The following is a 21,969-nucleotide window of genomic DNA, read 5'->3' as shown; positions in this document are numbered from 1 at the left end:
TTTTTTTACTTTCTTAGGTGGTTGATGTTTTCATCAGTGAAGAGAAAGCAGACAATGAACATTTGGAAATGAATATGTCAAGATAACTATTTAAATTTCATGCAGTCAAATCAGGTTCAGGAGTTTCCTTGATTCCAGAGAAAGAAAATTACTGCTCATCTGAGGTGGAAGAATAGCAATATGAGAAGTGAAAGAACTCTCTTTTTACATTGAACAGGTCTTTCTTTTATATGTGAAGGCTGAACATCTGTAGTGTGTCAGGGTCTTTTGGAAAAAGTAAATGTAATGGAGAGCCAAGAGGCATTTTTCCCAAATTTTCCTTATTAGTCAAACAACAGATGCATTGTTTCTTCATTGAATCACTCATCATAACAAATATTTCCTTTAGATACCGTCCTAGAGCATTTCCCCAACCAGCTGACAGAAACAGCAGAGTTCATGTGCCTGGCAGACACGGCAGGATACATCGACATCAGCTATCCACCACTCCTGAGGCCAGAGAGGAAAGTGGATGTTGTCCTGCACTTAAACTATTCTTCTGGATCACAGACCTTGGTGGGAAAAATGCTCTTTTTTCTTTGATAAACAACTGCTGCCTTTTAAGTTAAGTTAAGCCCTCCTTAACTCCTAAAGATTCAGAAGAATTTATGTAGAATAAACTGATTCTGAGAGAAAAGGATCCTTGGTCTACAGTTCCCTATGCAGATGCTTAGGTCTTGCAAGTGATGCTGGTAAATCCCCCAAGAACAGAAGTAATATCAGATTTCTAAATATTTTATATGAAGTAACCCTCTAATAGCTAAATGCTGTCTCCTAGACCTGTGTGCTCCTGTGATCTCCATTTGGCTATCTAGATTACACTCACATGGAGTGTTTATCTGGTACTAGTTACCATCACTAATGAACTCATTATAGTTGTGTTGTGATGTTCATATAAAGTTATTCACATGCAGTATAGTTAGAAATATTTTTTTCCAATCATCTTTAGAACAATAGCTTGATGTTTTTGTTGTTCAAAATTGTGGAGAATTGTCCTTTGAGAATATTTGCTCTTTCAAATACCATCTAATAACCTGGTCTATTCCTGTTACTAGATATGGATAAGACATACAAGCCAACCAGACTCAGGAAGCAAAATCCTACTTTCAAAAATTGCTAACACACCTGCAATATTAACATTTCAGTTAAGATGATATTTGCTCCCAGATCACTTACATCACTTTTCAGAACCATCCTAAGGCGTCTAAGACTTAAAGGCTTTTAAATACTTTATGCAGAGTAAAAAAAATTTTGTAATTTTGCATTTAAAAACTGTAATATTTCAGATTCTTGTCCATTCTATTGATTCAGTATTTTCTCCAGAAGATGCATCTTTCTGTATCCTAAGCTTCTAGGCCACCATTCCCATAGTCATAGACATTTTATCCATCTTGTAGAGATAAAGGCTAATGAGGAGAAGGAGAAGGTAAAACACCAATGAGGAGTGCAAGCTGGAGCCTGAGTCTTGAATTGTTGTGTTAATAGTACTTAATACCTCATGTAAGAGACAGGGACAGAAGAAATATTAACAGCAAACCTTGCTCCCAAATATTTGTGAAGGCCTTTCAATGGATGCGTTAGGAAAAGTGGTGGAGTGTGGCAGAATTTCTGACCTTTTCTTCTTTTCTATCTGAATTCAGCCTTTGGAAGAAGCCTCCAAATACTTCCAAAAGCAGGGAATCCCATTTCCCAAAATCCACATGAGTGAAGAAGAGAAGAAAAATCTAAAGGAGTGCTACATCTTTGAAGACACAGAGACCCCAGAGGCACCGACTGTGGTGTTTTTCCCCCTGGTGAATGACTCCTTCAGAAAATACAAAGAGCCTGGTAAGCCATGGGATGGTTCTCCCACCACCTGGCAGCCCTGTGTCTGTGGGATGGGAGACGTGGTGTGCCGTGGTCTCCTCCCTCCCCTGCCGTGCCTCCCATGGGAGAGAAATGCAAATGCCAAGGGAGGGAGGAGTAGCGTTGTGCCCCACCTGGAAAGTGGAGGTGGAACCATTTCTGTACCCCACTGATGATTTTCTTTCTTTGTCAGGTGTGGAGCGCAGCCCTGCTGAGATGGCACAGGGAGATGTGGATGTTTCCACCATTTCCTCTCCCTACTGCTTAAACAGCTTTACCTACAAAGGAGAGGATTTTGACAAGCTGATAGAACTGACCAGCTACAACATTCAGAACAACCAACATCTGATCCTTCAGGCTTTGAATTCAGCCATAGAGCAGAAACGACAGCACAAAAAATAAACGTTCGCCTGCGTTTCAGAAAAATATCTGCATGATTTTATTTTTTTTTAAATTCTTCTCTGGAGAAGAGCCAAAAGCTGTCTTCAAATGAGCATAGTAGACTTTGGAAAGTAAAGACTTATCTCAGGCTGTGGTTCCTCTCTACCACATGATGATCCTAGACCAACCAATCAAACAAAATAATGACTAAACTTATTCTTTATTTATGTTGGATTTCATTGCTGGTGAATTTTTTTTCGTGTGTATAAGCAGTAAATTGAAGGTCAGAAAACATTGGGTTTATTGAAAAGTTTTTTTAAATGCATGAATCTGGGACAGCAGTACAAATTCTTTCAAAATTTGTTATACTACTGGAAATTGTATGTGAAGTGAAGACAAATGAGCTACAGATATTTAATTTATTCAAAATCTAGTACAACAGAAAAATACATTATAAATGTGGACAATTTCAAAGAACATAAAAACTGTATTCTCCTATAATGTACGCAAGGAATTTTTGCTAGAAATAACATGCCAAGCTAAACATAAAAAATAATCTGAGACTTCATGTGAAAAATACACATTTTATATGCTTCTGAATTTAAAAGTTTTATTACACCAGCAGTATTTAGTTTTTGAAAATCTCTTGCAAACTACTCTTTCAAGCCATATTGTGAGTTATGAGTTATGAATTATACACTCTTCCATTGCAGGTATTACTATCTAATCCATGGTTCTACTTTCCACTGAACATTCATGGTATTTAGATGATCCAGCTCAGTATCCATGTCCTGTTAATTTCAGTGTTTTTCATAATATTTCTTGTTATTATAAGATGGGATGCTGTGAGAATTAAAACATCAAAAACTGAGAGACAGGTTTTGTGGTCAGAAGGGCAAGCAAAGTGCTTTACACTGATATCCATGGATAATTCATGGGTAATCGCATGACTTTGTCAGTCCCTGCCTGTCTAAAAGCAACTACTATAAATAGCACTAGGTAATTTGTTGAAACTGCTTATTTTTGAGATGAAGACCAAAATAATTATTTGCTTTAGGAAGAATTTTAGTAAGACAAATATTATGTAAATCAGTTTCATTACAACGAAGATACTAACCTAAAATAAAAAGATAAAATGCTTCAGTCAGTATCGGTTGCCCTTAATTACTTAAAATTTAAATAAAATGCAGCAGCTTGTCTGTGCTGAAGTAACGTGTATTGGCAAACAGAGCTATGAATAATATATCATAGCAAAAATAGAAAATTAATTTTTAATTCAAAATGAAAGATGAACCTCTAAAATGCTGAAAAACTCTCTTCCTTGTTGCTGTCATGATCCGTCTCTCTTCCTTCAATCATTCCTTTATGCCTTGTCTTCCTCTATCCTTTGCTGTCTTTAGTCTGCCAAGCTCACCTCCGATGACCTCAGCCCCCTTAGGGGTGCTGTGTCCTTACCCCAGCTGCTTTTCCAGGCCCTCACTCCTCCATCCAATTTGCAGCCTGGGTTCAAACCTCTGGTGTGCTGAAATGGCTGTTTACTTGTTGGTGCTCATCAAGGGCTCCCCTCTTTGTGATCTCTGTTGCTGAGTCATTTGGTCCCTCTCGGCATTGCCTCTCCTCTGTCCCAGCTCTACTTCCCTCCCAGGCTTCCCTGGTTATCATTAGGACAACCCCATTTGGTGTGACACATGTGTTTGCTACTTCTCCCAACTGCCCATCTAACAGCTGAGGTTTTGGGCACCTTCAAGACCTGCAAATGAAGTTCCTACCCCTGCCATCCAAGCCTTTGATGACATCAAATTTCAAGAAGCCTGCTTCTCTCTTCCCATTCCTGCCTTTAACTATACCCCTTTGCTCCCCTTGATGTTCTCTTGTTTGCTGGTTTAACAGTGGGAAGCCCCATTTGCTCTCAAGAACACCACTGAGGTGTTCTCTGCTTCACCTGTCAGGGTGTTTGTCCCACTTCCCAGCAGAACACCTGCAGAAGATCCTTGTCTTCTGTCCTTGCAGGCCAGCAGGGAGGTTTTGTGTGGCTTTGTCTGCTGGCATTGTTTCGTTCTGGTTCAGCATTTAATGGGCTATGTTTCCTATGCTCTGACTCTGGGCTGTACTGAAGCATTACAAGAATGTAGGTAACAGCTGCAGATGTGGGCATTTAAAAGCGCTTTTTGGTTTTGCAGGTTGGGAGTGTCCCTTTTTACAGGAAAGAGGAGTGACTTCATGGAATTATCCCTTTGAGGAAGAAAGCTAGGGGAGAGAAGCACTGCAAAAATCTAGGCCCATGCTGTATCATGGTATTAAAACCAGCAGGAGTTAACTTGATTTTTCCTAAGTGTTTGAATAGATAGAGCTCTTGGTATATGTGGTAATAGGAGCTACAAACACTAACACGCTGACCTCCTTAGTTGTAATTAATATGTTTTGAATCTTTTCTGTGTCTGTCTTTTCCTTCTTACCTATTCATTATCTATAGTAAGTGAAGGGATTAGCATGCAATTGCAGCTGTGCCCCAGCCCTTCTGATTATCACAAAGGTGCATGAAGAACCGGGCAGCTCAGTGAGGTGACTCAGACCACAGGAACCTAAGGAAAGCAGCAGTGGGATTCTTTAACTCCTCACAAGGCACATGAGAACTTGGGCAGTCCTACTGGGCGAGTGCCCCTGAAGAAACAGCAGCAAATTTTGTGCTGTTCCATAGTGTAAGGAGTGATCAAATAAGAGATTATTGCAAACATTCTGAGTGAAGTGAACTAGTCATTTGTGAGACTCCAGGTTGCACCACGTGAGTGATGGGAAATGTTTGCCACAGCAGATACAGGAGAATGTGGGTGGTGGAACAGGACTCCTGTCTTAGAAACCCTGTGCTAAAACCTGCTCACATGTAAAGCTCTGCTGTGTATGTGCAATATCCCAGAGTCTTACTAGAGTGATAAAACTGCAGAGAAGGCCTTCCCTCGTGCCCTGGTCATGGTATGCTGGTCAGCAGTGAAAATGGCTGAGAGTTCTGTGTCATTCATGCCATTGAAGCTTTGTACCTTTGAATTCCTCCTGAAACTCTCTCCCTTGTAGGGCTCCCACTGAAGCCCAGCACTCCTGCAGTGCTCATAAAGTACTTCTCCTGCCCTCCTCCCACACTTCCAGCTCATGATATCAAAACTCTGGGATGTGACATCTTGTCATGTCTCATGTTTTTTTCTCCTTGGGGCCTGCGATCTCCTTTGCACTCCCTCCAACCCACTGTCGTTTATATCCTTTTCTCCATGCAGCTGGAAATCTCATCCAGATGTCACAGCCTGATCTCAGCTGCCCTAATGCTTGTAGTATTCATGCTTGTTCCAAATATGACCAAACCTCCATCATTCAAACCTGAAGCTTCTGGAGGAACAATTACAGTACAAAGGAGACATGAGACAAAGGGGAAAGAGTAAGAATGATTAAGTGAGATTAAGACAGGATAGAAGAAAAAACAAACTATAATACTCGGCAAAAAGTGAAAAATGGCATTTTAGCTATGAGGTCTTGAGATAGACAAAGAAAGAAAGCTTACTTTGAAATCCAAGAAGCCAATCGTAAAGAAAATATGGCAGGGAATGGAAAGAGGAAAAGAGGAAATCAGGAACCAAAAGGTGGGGGACACAAACATTTAAAACAGAGATAAAGCTATATCACTCCTCTGGTTTTTTTCAAAGCAGTCTTAATAGGCGGGTGCTTTAAAAAGAAAAACAACTAAAAATCTCTAATCTAGAAAATTTCATGGCACTAAATCTTACTGCTGAGGTTCTGACCATCTGGGCTTACCTGATATGCACACTGTGAGTACTTCCTAACTCCCAGCTCTCCTTTTTTTCTGCCCTTAAACGCTGGGAAAAGATGGTTCCTTGGCCCCTAGCAGTCTAACTTTTCCTGCCAACTACTGCTTATTGCAGCCTTCTCTCTCTCTGCTAATAATCTGTTTGCTCCCTTCCTATTTCCTTTCTTCTGCTGAGGAAATGGAGCATCCTTAGAGACTGATAACTATCAGGTAAGGAGCTGCAAATTTCTACGCATATTAATATGTACTTTAAAATCTTGAGCAAGTTGTTTCTTCAATTTTGCAATTTCTGCTATTCAGCTGGATGTCACCCAGTCTTAAAAGCAACTCATGCTCCAAATTCCTCCTTGAGCTGGATTTCTTTTAATATCTATTTTGTAAATATAGGATGTAACTAGGTTTTGACATTTAACAAATTATATGATAGCCTAGAATTTGTTGAAGATTAAGTTCTTTGGTCCTACATACAGAAAATAATTCAGAAAATCCTTCACAGATGTTTAACAAACACCTTTTCTAGTCACTTAATCTCTAGTCCATGACCTCTACTGGTGCAAGAGTTGATGGCTTGTAACCCACTGCTGGGTTTGGGCATGAGGAGGAAGAACTGTGCTGTTATATTGCACTTGTGCTGGTTTTCAGCTCACAGGGTATGATAAATTTGCATGTAGTCTGCAGAAATGTGGAGAATGAATAGTGATTCAAAAAGCTTTTGGAACTGCTCTTGTAGAACTGTAGTCCTGAGAGACTTTTTCTGAGTACAGAAAAACATCCCAAAGTGAGAGAACTCCAAGCACACAGGACTTCCTCACTCTACAGGTAACCACTGAGGACTGTATATTTGTAACATGCATAAAATCTGAGAGAAATAAAACAGAGTATAAATTTACACTTCAATTAGGCAGCTCTGAGACTGGTAAGTTCCAGGCTTCATCAGTAACTGTAACATGAAAGAAATGTATACAGGCATTTAACAGTGAGTGCAATGATGTACAAAGTCATTAATGATGGTAGCCTCTCTTCTGGGAAAGGAACACCTCTCAGTACCAGAAGTTTGTTCTAGTTATATGCTAGATGCATACAAATGCTGATATATCTATATAATGATATAACGTGCCATGCTTTTCTCACTGTCTTAACAAGAATACATTCTAGTACTTTAAAACTTTTTGGTTTAAAATTTATTTCCCTGAAGACTCATTTTTACTTGCTTCAGGGGTAAGATAGCAGTAATGCCCTGTCTCCTGTGAGTTTTCTCTCCTGCTCCAAATCTCCTTCCTTCACTAACTGCACAAGTGATGGCCTAAGACACCACTCCTCTCCTGCAGGGAGAGGATGTAGCTGAGCCAGAATTCCCATCTGACTGCTTTCCAGAGCTGTTTTTTTTTTTTGTATAGAAGAATTTGTATGGCTGAGAGTAGTGTGGTGGTCACAGCCAGTCCTCGTTCTGCTTCCACCGTGTTAGAAGAATCTCAGGCTCATTTTTCCTGGCTTGTTCAAGGCTAGGCAAGCATATAGTGTTGCAAGGCATTTAGGAGGACACTGGCTGTCAGTGATTTTGGTCCTGTCCAAGACTGTGATTAAAAGGAATCACAAAGCTACATTTGAATTTGTTGAAAATGTTGTCATTCTCCACAGCTTGTCTCTGCAGTCAGATGTAATGCAGGTTCCTTTGCCAAGTGAGCAATGCTTCTGCAGGCTGCGTTGTGGGATGAGTAAGGAACCTAAGCAGTTGAGGAAGCACAAGGCTGTGCTGGTTTTGGCACATTCTGTGTGATAAACAGATAAGACTGTGATAGCACTATGCTAAAGGAGTAGTGTGCAATTTGCTGCCAGGGCAACTACATTTAGATCTTTGAAACAGGTGGGTTATTTTCCTTCCTCTATCCTTATATTACTGAAATATGTCATGTAAAGAAATTAAATATTTCCACTTGAAGCATCTGCTTTTCGTTCTCCAAGTTGAAACCATCCAGCTTTGTACATTCAGATTTTACCTGAGAGTACACTAGTTCAGTTTTTAATGAGAACCTTGCTGTTTTCTTTCTTTATGTTGTTCCCTGTGGAGTGACTCAGATGGGAGCAGAGTACCTTGATTTAGCTGAAGGCTGTACAGATCATTATAGATAACCAAGTGTGCCTGTAAAGGGGAATTCACAATTCACTCTGCAGACGTGGAAGTCTGTACACAGAACCCATCTTTCTTCTCCACAGGCTTCCTTGAGGACAGAGAATCTCAGCTCTTTTTAAGGTTGACCAACTTTAAAGGGATTTCTATCAGTTATCATCAGTTATGCTAATGGTTCTCTGAACTAGCCAGCCTTGGGAAAGTTGTTCTGCTCTAATGACAAATATTCTGGTATTTTTAGTATCCCATGACAGGTTTTCCAAGGTCAACCAGGTCTTCTTTTCTGCCCAATTAAAAAAAAATAATAAAAAAACCCAACAAACAAACCCCCAACCCCCCGAATGATAGTTGTTTGTAAATTAAGCTGCAAAAGGAGTTCTCCAGGATGTAGCTCCGAGTGTCTGTGACCTGAGGCCAAAAGATGCTCTTTTACTTCCAGTGTGGGCAGAGCTACTTTTCATGCTGGGAATGCAGATGCTATGACACAGCTTACTGTTACTGGAGCTTCTAGTTTGTTATTAGTTTGTTTTTCTGTGTTTGAAGATGGTAATTTCCACTGGGTAAGCCTGAAGATGTTCATCTGCTCTTTTGTTCATGTTCTTTGGTTGAACAAATCCCTGTAAAATAAAAGTGATAAAACTTAACCACTGGATACTCTATTCCATTCATCTTGATAGGAGCTTCCCACAGCTGTCATACAAAGTTCAACTGCTTTTCTCTGGAAAATGTATAAAAGCATAACTCTTACCTGCTTTGCACAGGTATTACGTATTTCCTTATGCCTTTTTTGCTGTATTTAAGGTGCTGCTGGGTGCAGCAGTAGTCCTGGGTCACGCCTGGAGCCATAGGCATTGACTTCAAGACCTCTGCTACCCCCTGCAAGCATCCCCCTCCTTCTGCCCTGCTGTCCCATCCCACTCAGGTGATGCTGCTCCCAGCCTGTCAATCACCTCCTCTACCTACAGCTCACCTGCAAAAGGAAGCCCTGGCCCTGTACCCACAGCATGGCCTCTCTCCCCTGGGAAGAAGGAATGGGAGCAGCCCAGGAGGAGCTGGGAGCTGCATGCCCAAGCAGTGACCTGTCAGGCACTGGGGATGGCCATCTCCAGGGGTTGCTCTGCAGGCACTGAGCTCAGGTGCCCCTGCCCATGGGGAGACACTGACCAGAAGGGCTGTGCCAGCATGCAGGTTATTTAGATGCACAGGCCTTTTCCAGGGTGCAGTTTCCCCCAGACAGGAGCTGTCCCTGCTCAGGGCAGGGAAGAAGTAGGTTTGAAGGAGCAGCCCTCTGTGGCAGCACCCTCCATGCTCTGCACACACAGAAAAGGGTGGCAGCAGGGCAGGACCCGTGGGGCAGGCGCAGGCTGGGAGAGGTTCCCAGCCAGAGGAAGGTACCACATTCCTTTAGCTGTGGTGCTTGTGCTGGAAGGTCCTTCCCTGGAGCAGTCTATCCTTGGTACTCCACTGCCTTGCAGTGGGAGGGGAATCCTTTACTTAGAGAGAAGAGATGGGTGGGGCCTCAGGTAATTTTATAAAATAACAAGCCATTGACTCCCACAGGAGTGCATCCTGCAAACATGTCTTGGGAAGTGCTGCCAGTGGAGGTGGCAGGAGTAGACACTGAGAGCGTGTCTGTAGAGCTGCTGCCCACGGAGGTGCCAGCAGTAAATCCTGAAAACATGTCTCTAGAACCGCTGCCCACGGACGTGCCAGGAGGAGAGCCTGAAAATATATCTGTGGAATTGTTGCCTGTGGAGGTGCCAGGAGCAGATCCTGAAAACACATCTAAAGGATTTGTACCCACGGAGGTGCCAGGTCTGTATCCTGAAAACATGTCTAAAGGATTTGTACCCATGGAGGTGCCAGGACTGTATGCTGAAAACATGTGTAAAGGATTCCTGCCCGTGGAGGGGGCAGGAGTAGATCCTGAAAACATGTGTAAAGGATTCCAGCCTATGGAAGTGCCAGGACTAGCTCCTGAAAATATGTGTAAAGGATTCCAGCCTATGAAAGTGCCAGGACTAGCTCCTGAAAACATGTGTAAAGGATTCCAGCCTATGGAAGTGCCAGGACTAGCTCCTGCAAATATGTGTAAAGGATTCCAGCCTATGAAAGTGCCAGGACTAGCTCCTGAAAATATGTGTAAAGGATTCGTGCGCATGGAGGATCCAGAAGTAGATCCTGCAAATATGTCTCAAGATTTTCCGCCCATGGAGGTGCCAAAAGGACTCTATTACATGAAAGGGATGACCATGATACCATCAAATGCACTAGAGGTAAGAAATTAGCTTTAAAGTTTCACTTAAGGTCCTCTGCATTTGACAGAAAACAAAATTCTCCTTTGTGAATGTGTTTGTATTCAAGCTAGTGTGCAAATTTGATGTCTGATGGGACTATACAGCAGTTCCTCTGCCTGAAGGAGTTTAAGGTGGAATTTTCTCTTCAAGGCTGTCAGTGGAAAAAGTCCTTCTGAATCCACTGGAGCCAAAGATCTCCTCTTCATAGACAAAATGAGAGAAGTCAGAGTAGTATAGGGACAGAAAAATATAAGAAAGGGGGAAAAATGAACAGGGGGAGAAACTTTATTCAGGGGACTGAATTGTCAGTCTTTTTTCTTCTGTAATTAAATTGTACTTTTTTTAAAATTTTGTGTTTCTGTATAAATAGCAAGATTTTGACATGTATAATAATGTGTCAAACCCATTTTTTTGTTATTGAAAATGGGATAAGGACAGGATAAAGACCAAGACTAGAGAATTTAATTTCACTTACACATTCTCTTTTTGGCTCTGAATTTTTTCATTTTGCTTTGCATTCTCTGATTGTTTCAAGATTGGCATTTTGTTCTAACTGTAGTACATTATACATTTGTCTGTGTGCTCCCTGACTGGATGAAGGCACATCACTTCAGGAAGTGCTTTGGAATTAGAAACAGAATATTTTCAACATTTTTTGTAGAAAATGTAGTTTAATGATGCTCTACAAAGTGCTTCAAAAGGGGCCACCCTACATTGTAGAACTATTTTGGAACTTCTCTTTCCTGAAAAAGATTGAAACATTAGATTTAAAATTTTGCAACTGCAGTGTTTCACATTCTGTGTTCAAGCTCACAGAAGATATTCTGGGGTATTTTAAACTGAGGTTTAATATTGCTAAGCACAGATTGCTGAAAGATCACATTCAAAACTAAAAGCAAACCTTTTCCACTGGATAAATGTGGAGACACCTTCTTGATATCTTAGAGCTGTGATGGTCTTCCTTCATTTTCTCATTGAAAGGGTCCCCCTGACATGGATTTTGTGCCAGTGTGCCCCAGAACACATGATGCTTTGTTCATTAATCTGAGTGCAGTAACACAGTTGGGTGTAACCACCAGCCCTTCTAATCGAGGTTTCATCACAAATTATTGCAAGTAGAAATTATTTATCTATCCTGATAATGCTGCTGCTGTTGTTTTAACATTATCATTTATTGTTTCTTTCTTCCTTTCTTCAGGGTGGAAACTCAGGCCTTGGTTCCTTGGGAGGAGATGGTGAATGGCAAAGAATGAAAGATGATGGTACTGGGGCAGACCAAGGTGATTTCAAGGTACTAAGAACGAGAGAATTTAGAATTAAAGAGTGCTAAGGGTTTTGTTTTTCTCAAAAGGGGAGAAGGCTCAGGTAGATAAAGAATGATGGCAGCAGCTAGAGTGTTACAAGGGAAATGCCCCTAAATATATTGCTTGAATAATTTTTTTCCTCTTATGCTTACGATTTTCATGGAACATAGAATGGTTTGGGTTGGAAGGCACCTTTAAAGGGTATCTTGTTCTAAATTCCTGCAATGAGCAGAGACACCTTCAGGTAGACCAGGTGGCTCAGTTTCCATAATTGCTTGTTTTGTTCCTCTGTTAAATTTTATCTGGAACAGGCTGAATATTTAGTATTTTAATGTGTCATTTACTTGTAAAATAAATCCACTGGTGAGCTTTCTGTTCCCCAATACTTTTTGTAACTGAAAGAGCCAAATAGTGAGACATGCTCTGCTGCAATAGCTTTGGTAGCACGATCTCCATCCTGAGGGAGTTCTGGATTATTGAACCCTGATCACAAGTTCTGTGTTGCATTAGGAAAGAAACTGCTGTGGGATTGTGTAAAAGGAGTGATGCTTGAATGTGCTGGGGCTATTTCTTGTGCATGAGTGTCAGTCAAAGGCTTTTTTTGTTAGATATTACTGGTTTTGATGGGAGTTCTCATTCTGCTACTGTGCAGTGAGTCTGGGCATTATTTCCTATCTCCTATCTGTCAATGAAGAAGTTTAAGAGTGATTCATGTAACAGTTTTGTCCCATGAAGTGCCTGCTTCTGAGGCAGATAATTCAGTGAAAAATTGTGCTGTAGTTCATGCAGACAAGTTCTACTGAGTCAAAATGAACCTGAAAAGGAGCTTTGTCTGAAAATTAGAATCATACTGTGAACAGGCAGACAGGTGAGCTTTATGATAAGCTGCTTACCAGGTAGTTCTGCTGCAATTTAGGTGCTCACAAATTAAAAAAATTCTTATTCATATTCACAGTATTTTTTGTTTTTTCACATACACTCTTCAAAATTTAGCTATTGTGTTTTCCCAGTATTAGAATTATTATTATTTAAAAAATTAGTGGTTAAAAGATTATACTGTATTGTCACAGGATATATTATATAATAAGTCTAGGATCTTTATGGCATTGCATCTTTCAAATATTTAGGTTACAACGTCTGGTGTCACCAGCCTGGGGAGGTACTAAAATTCTGGACCATGTCTAGGATGAAATTCTGTAAAAACAGGCAGAAAAAATTACTGATTTTGGTATAATATCTGTTCTTTACAAGGGGTCAGGAACTTAAAAGCATGATGGGAGAAAGAAAAAAGATTTGAGCTCCTGAGTTATAATTACTTATGATAATTATGCATATGACAAGTAACTTCTTGTCTCCATTTCTTAATCCCACACAGTGATGTGTTTGTTTTTCCATTGTGTGCTCAGAATATAGACTTAGGTCAAAGACACTTAAGGGTCATGAAATTTCAAGGGGACAGATGTGACAGTTGCAGACCAAAAGAACCACCTGATATATCCATAACCTTCTCTAGACAGCTATATTGGTCCTGTGTCACACTGAAGGATTAATTTTTACATTATAAAATTACAAAATTCATGACAATGCACTGGTGATGGACTGAGTTGGTTTTCATCTGTGTTCAGAATTCCACACTCCATCCTATGCACTTGCATGATCATTGTTCAGCTACATCAACAATCATATGCTCATGTAAAGGATGCATATACATTTTTCTTTCCTCTAATTTTTTTTCTCAAATATTAATTTTTCATCACTGAAACTACCAGAAGACTTAAATATGAGAGTCTCTGCCTGCTCAGGGGGATTTTCTGTTATAAACCTGTGACAGCATTTGTCAGCAACTGCATGTGTCTTTACACCAACGTGCTGATTTTTATCTGCATTAAGAAATCTGTATTATTGGGCCTTGGCTGGTACTTAGACCCATGCTAAAGTAACAGGCAGAGGCAGCTCTGGTATTTCAGACATCAGTGTCTATACCAAAATATTTGAGGATTGCAGCAAGTCTCGTATAATAATGCATGTGAGGGAAGGGGAGGGGATCAATTGGATGCATAGTTCTAAATTCACCATGAGCCATGTTTTAATAAGGCTAAGATGCATCACATCTCAGGTCAAGTCATGCCTCATTTCCCTGCCACACACGGGCTCTTTGTTCTTTCGGGGTTTGTGCAGCTGGCACAGCTGCAGCCCCTAAACACAGGAGGGACAGGTTAAGCTCTCACCCTTGTGCAAAGAAGGAGCTCTGGTTTCTGCCGGGTTTTGGAAGCTGGAAGCAGCTCTTGAGATCATGGGAAGAGCGAGAAGCTGCCACTCTGCAGAGCCAGAGTAGGAGCAAGTTGTGACATCTGCTTCTGGTGCAGGTTGGGCTCAGTAATGTGGACAGGAACCGAGGCAGGCAGGAGGGCTGGGTCTCCTCTGGCACCAGGCTCCTTGCCATGGGCTCCTTGACTCCCACAGGGGCCAGAGCCTGCTGTCAGGAACAGCTCCAGCCCCAGGCTCACAGCAACTGGAAAGGCAGGAGACAACTCCCGAGGCACCCTGAGCCCCGCAGTGCTTGCAGCAGCATGGCTCCAGCAGCAGCTCTGCTCAGCTGCAGGAGCTGGTCTGAGCCCAGGTGCCTCCTCTGCCACCCTGTGTGTTGATATGGGGTTGCCTAAAATACAGACTGCTAAAATTACCCGTTCCAGCATACCTCCCACTTCAAAAATGAACCTCATAGAATCAAATGAGGCCACTTCCCATCAGCTCAAAACTTTGAAATATGGTTTGTCTAATCCATATTTGACGTCAAAAATGCATAACATCTGTACCTGAGATAGATCTATAAATGTCTTTGAGAAGTGGTAGTCAGAAAGAGAGATTTTCAGAGTGTGATGCATGTCCTGTACTAAGGTCTACCTTAGGAAGAGAATCCAGAAATGTTCAACAGCTGGTAGATGTAAACACTAATTTTACAGCTATCTGGAATTAGATATAAAGAGTCTCAACCCTCAGATGGTTCATGCTCAGCCTAGTTTCTTTCTGTCATATTTGTTCTACTTAGGGAGGGCAGAGCACTATAAAAGGGCACTGGGGTTTTTTTAGGGGTGGGCTATCCTATTGCTCTGGATACAGTTTTATGTATGGAAATGATTTTGAACATGCAGTTGAGCAGTTCAAATTTTCGAATAGACCTATTTTTCAAAATCTGAAGAAGTCTGATTGTTAAACATCTGCAAACACTAAAAGTTGAAGGTAATGTTAACAGTACTGAAAGGGCTATGCAACTAGCCTGAGTTATCAATCAGATAAAATATCTCTACAGATTTATACAATGAGTAATAGAAATAACAAATAATGCTTTTATTTATTAAATATAATTATACATCTCTGCATTTATGGGATTATTGTGCAGTGAGAGCATATATCTTGTGTTGATTGGTATTGGAAGTTTTGTTTTTTGGAAATGTCTTTCAAGCACAATATAATGTGCATAGCGTCATTCCTCAAAAGTTTGCTGAGTCCCATGATGGATATATGTATGAGGAAGCAGTCATCTGAAGGATACAATTCTTGTGACTTTGCATATACCTGTCATGCTCCTGTGGATGTGGAAAAACTTCCCCTGCTGGAACCAGGGTTACCGTGGCTGTATGCCTGAAAGCATTTTCCATCTGAGTGTGGGCATTTTTAATTCATCGGTATCCAGCCAAGAAGGCTTCTGCTACTCCTGAGAGGTGGTCTGACTAGAAGAAGTGTTAATAAAACCCACGAAGCACACAGGTTGTGAAAAGCACTGCTGTGGCAGCAGTGATCATCAGCATCACCAGCATGAACATGCAGAGCCCCATAGCCCTCAGCTGAGGTGCCCTCCCAGCCTGGAGGAGGTGAAGGAAGGAAGCAATTAGAGCATCTTTTCCATCGTGGAGCCTGATTGTGTCAAGAATGAGGAAGAACTTCAAAGAGGTGGCCAAGAGCAGCAGGTCTGGGCTGCCTGCCACAGGGGATCCCAGCACATCCCACAGCATCCCACGGCCGTAGCAATCTGGGGCAGGGATTGGTGAGTGATGTTCACAGCCTGGAGCATCCTGACTGCAACTGTAAAAATTCACACACACTCTTTAAGGAGACCTGACTCTCAGACAGCTCGAGATAGACTTTTGCACACCACCAGCTCTAGATGCACCATCAGCAGGGAATGATTTGGTCCCTGGCTACCATCTAGTTAAATTAGCACTTGGAGATGAAGAAAGGAGTGCCCTGCAACTTCCTGGGAGTGATTTCATCTCAGCAGAATGCTTCTCCGGGCCAGGAATGCAGGAATACCTTAGACAAGGCAAGGAAGCTGTCTTTGCCAGGAAAGGCTGCTGAGCTAGTAGATGCCCTAGAAACACATAGAGGAGTTCTTACTCGGTGATTGCAGGAAAAATGTGTGGATAGAGAGGAAGTGTTTTTTCATGGGTTACATAGATGACACGGTTTTTTCAGGTTGGTATGTAGAAATGGCTTTTTCAACCATTGTAAAAGTAAGGTAATTGTGCTAAAGGTATTTAAAAATCTTGTCTGATTTTCTCAGGATGGTTTGTGGAATAGTGTGCAGTGCAGTCGCACTGAAATGGGTAATGGTACCAGTGCACTGTAGCACATAGTTTTCTTTGCTTCCTCATCAGTTTTGCACCCAACCTGACAAGGACCCCCCTACTCATGAGACCAGGTGGAAGACATTCCACATTTCATGTAGAAAAGCAGCAGCTGAGTATCTGGTTGGAGGATTGATTATCCTTATTGATGATGATACAATTTTCACACACACAAACTGAATATGAATTTCAGGATCTCTGCATTATTCTTCTGTTAGTTTATAACTGCTTTGGATATATAAATACCAATCTAAATACTAATTTATATTATATATAAATACCAATCTAGAAAGAGCAACGATCAAGTCTGAGAATGTATTGACAGCTCCTGAGGGTTCAAGAGTACATTCTCGTCTCTGGAATTAGTGTTGTTGGATGACTGGTCTCTGTTTTGGGAAGGCAGCTACAATATCCTGCTATCTGATGGAACATCTATGCTAAATTAAGCACCTAACACTAAAACAGAATCTGAAAAGCACTCAGCCAGCACTCATTTGACTGTACTGTTGTGTGACTGGGGTAGTCTGCAATAAGTGAGGGGATGAATGTTCATACTATTGATATCACAAGGTGGAAAGATGTAGCTAGCAATCATCCATACTGGCAGAGTCTGTTAGAGGAAGAAGCCTAAAGGCTGAAGAAAGCAAGCTACTGAGAGAAAAACAAGTTAAAAAAAAAAAAAAGGTAAGGAAGTAGAGTCACCCTCTGGTCTCATGGGCTCTTGCCTCATTAAGGAGTCCTGCCATTTTAGAGCTCCACAGCCACTTGTGATGTGACAGGATGCATTTTACAGCTAAACTAGTGGAGTAATTTACAGCAGTGCTTCTTGAGATGGATGCATGCCACACATACTTGTATCTGAGTATAAGCATGACTTTAACGAGGGCTGGGATAGACCTGCAGAGGCAAAAATGTTCCAGGAATGCAGACAGCCTGCATCACCAGAATACTCATGACAGAGAAATTTCTGTTTTCAGATTCTTATTCCTCAGCTGGGAGAAAGTGGGGATCATTCACATGACAGTGGAATCCCTTACTTATACCAGCATAGTAACTTAGTGCCAAGTATCATACAGTGTTGCTCGTTTTTATGGGAAGCACAATAAAATCAGAAGAAGAGACTATGAGGTCTATTCTACATTAGATGGAGCTACTGCTTGAAAAATGCCAGTAAAACTTCATTTCCCTGGGACTTCAGAGAAACTAGCAGTGTACACCCTCCTCATGCCCTGGCACCTCAGAGTGCTGTACTGCATGCAGCTGTGCTGCACACACACGAGCACAAGCTGGGAAACACCAAATTGAAGACAAGCTGACAAGTCGACAATTTGCTGTGGTGGAAACCTCTTTGTGTATGGAACCTCATTGCATAGCAGCAACCTTTTTTTTTTTTTCCTTTGTTAAAAATATCATGATAGGTGTTAAGTAAACGGAACACCAGAACCCCTCTGTCTTTTGTTTTATACATGCATGACTGCTATTTTCTTTGTCTCTGTAACTAGACCCTGGTACATCATGTTACAGTTGTCACAGTTGCTATTTAAATACATCTCTTTTGTTTAAGATGTTACCGGAATTAATTAAAATAGCAAATCCTCCTGGGAGCAGAAGAACGAGCAAGGTCTGATCACTGGTGAATTCTGCTCTCCCTATGGTCTTTGCTACGGCCGCCAGCAGGTGCCAGGGCTGTCAGGATGACTGACGCCTGGCTCCTGCAATTTCCTCAGGTAACTGGCTGGTGGCATCTCCTCTCCCCTAGTGCAAGCACAGGTCTTGATTTCTGTAGCTTCTGTTAAGCCACTGATTTTTAAATTTATTTTTTTTTAAAATCCTTTCGTGAATCCTGCATCTCTGAGAATTTCCCCACGCCAGATAGGGAAAATCTGGCTAACATGTTAGAAAGTCATTGCATGGGAACCAGGAAGAAGGTGATCAGATGGCAGAAACCATCTAATATTCCTTAAAAATAAAAAACCCAACCGAAGTTTTCTCCTATCTAAGAATCACAAATTGCTTTGCAAATAATGAATCCGTTGGTTCTCACTCAAGCAATGCCATTTGTCAGAGGAAGTGTTGCTGGAGCAGATCCAGGAGCTGGAAGCACCTTTGTGCAATCTCCGGAGATAAATCCTTGGGAGAATTTCCCCCGTGTTTATCCAGATCCTGAGGAACAATGAGTTTCTGCCTTGTAGGGCATATGCTGAGGTGCCTAAGCTCATTCCTAACATGTGAGTGTGGTGATCCACCTGTGCTAATTACCCAGCTGAGAAGAAGGGTAAATTAACAGGGTGTAGAACTGTATTAACATGGCTGTATTGTTTATAAAATCTGAACCAGTGTCTTTGCACGGGGTAGCTCTGAGGACATATCCTTGCATCAGTTGTCTGCAAATTTTGCAGCTTTTGTAAGGTTTTTTTCTCTTTTGAGAGAAAATTAAAATAGGAGGTAAATAGATTTTGTGGGTTGAATTTCATGAAGAAGCACTGAAAAAAGAAAAAAAGCTATAGAATTCTTGAGATGCATAGAAGAAGGGTGGAAACAGCAATGGTTTTTAAGAGCTCTGTAAAAAGATTTTAACATAACATGATATGTTAGAGGAGAGACTAGAAGATTCCAATCACATATTGGAAAAGTAATTTGTTGTGACGAAAGAGGCATATTCTCTTTCCATCTGTAAATAAGACCCTTTTGCTCTGTTCTCTTGAGAAAAAGAATTGGTCTAAGTGAGGTTCTTCCAGCTTCTGTCTTAACATCTATTTTGTCTGCTTGTTTATAGTTGTTATAGGAAGTCTCTGAAGTGCTATAGAAATAGAAAGATGCTCCTAAATGAGAGGAAACCTGTTGATAAAAATAGCAATTGTCAAAAAGAGTGATCTGTGGGGCTCTGCTGTAACCACTTGTGCAGGTGGAAATGTTTCTAGGAGTGTGAGGAAATAACCATGTGTCACAGCCACAGGAAATGCTGATTTATTTATTGGCTTGGTCAAAATAGCCTTTTGCAGATAGCTCTGAGCCAGAGACAGGTTTATGGAATGAGCCAGCAGGAAATTGTCTTCCTTTGAAGAAGGAACTCACATTTGTCTTCTAATAATAAATAGGAAGAGGTCCCTGCAGCCACAAAACTTGGAGAGATTCGTTTTATAGAAGATTAAGGCCAGGATATTTAAAGGGAACAAAAGAAGTTAAGCACTTTCAATCTTCAGGGTTTATTTTTGGAGGAAGGTAGTATGCTTTATTTTTCTCCAAAGGCAACCATGCCTAAAGTCTTTAGATCCTAAAGCCTTTGGAAACAATTTTCAGACATTGGCTTTTCTCATAATTGTGATTTACAAAAGCTCACACTGCTGTTACTCTTTTTCTCACACAATTATAAATTGCAGGAAATCTTTGTTTTTGAAGCAGAAGGCAAAAAAACTCTTAAAAAAATGGTACTTCAGGTTTGTCCCATGGGAGTCTACAACAACAGATATTTTCCACAGTGCTTTTTTTCAGTGCTATGGGACCATATGGATGGTTACTAGGGGAATTGACTGTAACTCTGACCAAGACTGATGGAATTTTGTCAACTTCATCGTGGTGCTCACCAGTGCATTTAATCTGTTCCAGAGACTTACTGTAGCTATGTTGTAGACTAAACTCAGGAATTTCAGTGAAAGGTTTTGCAAGCATCTCACAGGTCGTGTAAATTGTCAATAATTTATTCATATCTCTTCTGCTCTGATGAGCAATCTAGAGTCTCAGAGTAACAAAGCAAAAAGACAGTGAAATATATAAAATGTTAAGACATTTTTTTAACAGCAGAAGCTTCATCTGCGAAACGATGAGATAATTGACCCAAGTTTTACTAACTGTATTTGTGCTTTGTGGCACCCAGTTAGTTAGCACATTTGAAATTTTTTTTCCCACCAAAGGTTTATTCAGACCCCCTTTTTACTGTTCCTCTCTAGATAGAATCCTCTCCTTGCTACCTGTTGACAGTAAGGATCATCAGGATGAGAAATCTCCAGCGAGTGGATGCCTGTAAGTATCTCCATTCTTGGTGGTAACTCAGGAAACAGGCAAGTTAAATATTTTATAATTCTGTCACAACCTTTTCATAGTGTTTCTTAGAGTTTTCTTAGTGCTTCTGAAATAACCCAGTGTTTATGTAAATTAATTGTTATAAACCAGGTCAGTTCTTGCTGCTTGCTTCTGTTTCATTGTTCTCCCTGTGCTTTCTGACTGGTTTCAAGACTTGAATTTGTTTCGGGGGAGAAGTATTTTCTGTCAAAGAAACGAGAGTTTCTGACAGAGGTAGATGAAAGACTCCATTCCATGTTTTTAAAAGCAAGGAGTAATTCTGCTGATGGGTTGTAGCACCTTGGGAAGTGTGGCTGGGAGGAGCAAACCTTTTCAGCATCCTCAATATTGGTTCTGACGAAGATGAACTGAACAGGAAAAAGCTTTTTACAATCATTACCACCAGGCTAATGCCATCATTAATTACCCTGAAAGGACAGTTAAAAAAACATGCTGAGGGCTGGATGCTTGCTCCTTTCTAAGGCTTCTGCAGCAGTCTTGCAGTTGTGCAAGAGTGTGTGTGAGTCACGTGGCAGGAAAGTGGTGGGAAGGGATCAAGTTGGAAAGGAAAACACCACTGTTTTGTAAAAGAACATTGACTATCCACATGTGTGCTAAGGAGAGGTGTTTCATACAAAATAGACAAGTTAACAGTTTGTTTTGTTTGAGTAAACAGAGCTACGTGACTACCTGTGAAAGGATGCTGAAATTAGTTTGAGTGAGCGCGGAAGGGAAATGATGTAACCCTCATGATTCTCTCGATTCTCCTGTTCTGCTGTGAGCAGCAGTGATTGGCTCTATAATGTCTTGCACATGAAGATTCAGGGAAGATTTTCTGAGAGACAAAGACCTGGATTTACCATGCGGTACCATTCCTGTCTTACCTTGTCCCGTGTATCAGAGCACTTCCCTGTGTCACAGCTCTATCCTAGCTCCTGTCACTGGGCTGCACCTCCCTCCTGCTCCGTGGCTGGGGCACATGTGTGGTGAGGCAAGAACACAGAAAGGTCTCATCAGGGACTCATCTCAGATCTTCTGCTTGTCAGGCAAATAATGAGGTTGTAGAAAGAGATTGTGCAAGCAGAACTGAGGCAACATTTTGCATTAAATACACAGCTGACTAGTTTGGCTGCATCTACTCGTATAATTAAGGATTGCTTGATATGTACTTTGTATCTCAAAGTACAGTTAAGATACAGGAATAATGAATCACATCAGCAGAATAAAGTACTTGCCAGCCAAACAACCATCTGTCATTGATCTCAAATGATAAAGCTAGACATATGGTAGTCACAAAAAAATCACTTTTAATGCATGTTTAAATCAGTATCATTACTTCTAGATACTCCAAATATATTCAAATACATATTTTTAGAGTTCTGAAATTCTTCAAAGCATTATTGTCTGCATTAAATTTCCCAGATTAAAAAAAATAAATAAAAACACTAGAGGAAACAGAATAACAACTAAAACAACTTTT

The 21,969-nt window shown here is 41.0% G+C and overlaps 2 protein-coding genes across 2 annotated transcripts in view; both read left to right on the top strand.

The window, feature by feature from the left end:
- Window positions 1-3,368, top strand: part of LOC106848941 (cytosolic phospholipase A2 epsilon-like) — a 32,517-nt gene extending 29,149 nt beyond the window's left edge. Inside the window, exons 18-20 of the mRNA XM_014869200.2 lie at window positions 389-555; window positions 1,680-1,866; window positions 2,078-3,368. Coding sequence (XP_014724686.2) covers window positions 389-555; window positions 1,680-1,866; window positions 2,078-2,286 — 563 coding nt within the window. The 3' untranslated portion in view covers window positions 2,287-3,368. The remainder of the gene's footprint in view (window positions 1-388; window positions 556-1,679; window positions 1,867-2,077) is intronic.
- Window positions 3,369-9,781: 6,413 nt separating this feature from the next.
- The window catches only part of LOC106848955 (cytosolic phospholipase A2 epsilon-like), a 33,066-nt gene continuing 20,878 nt past the window's right edge, over window positions 9,782-21,969 (top strand). Inside the window, exons 1-4 of the mRNA XM_014869214.2 lie at window positions 9,782-10,165; window positions 10,370-10,480; window positions 11,700-11,792; window positions 20,378-20,450. Coding sequence (XP_014724700.2) covers window positions 9,782-10,165; window positions 10,370-10,480; window positions 11,700-11,792; window positions 20,378-20,450 — 661 coding nt within the window. The remainder of the gene's footprint in view (window positions 10,166-10,369; window positions 10,481-11,699; window positions 11,793-20,377; window positions 20,451-21,969) is intronic.

Source organism: Sturnus vulgaris, chromosome 6, assembly GCF_052056855.1.
Source record: "Sturnus vulgaris isolate bStuVul1 chromosome 6, bStuVul1.hap1, whole genome shotgun sequence".
Lineage (NCBI taxonomy): Eukaryota > Metazoa > Chordata > Aves > Passeriformes > Sturnidae > Sturnus > Sturnus vulgaris.
Note: the sequence above shows the minus strand (reverse complement) of the source record. Positions and strands in the feature narration are given on the sequence as shown.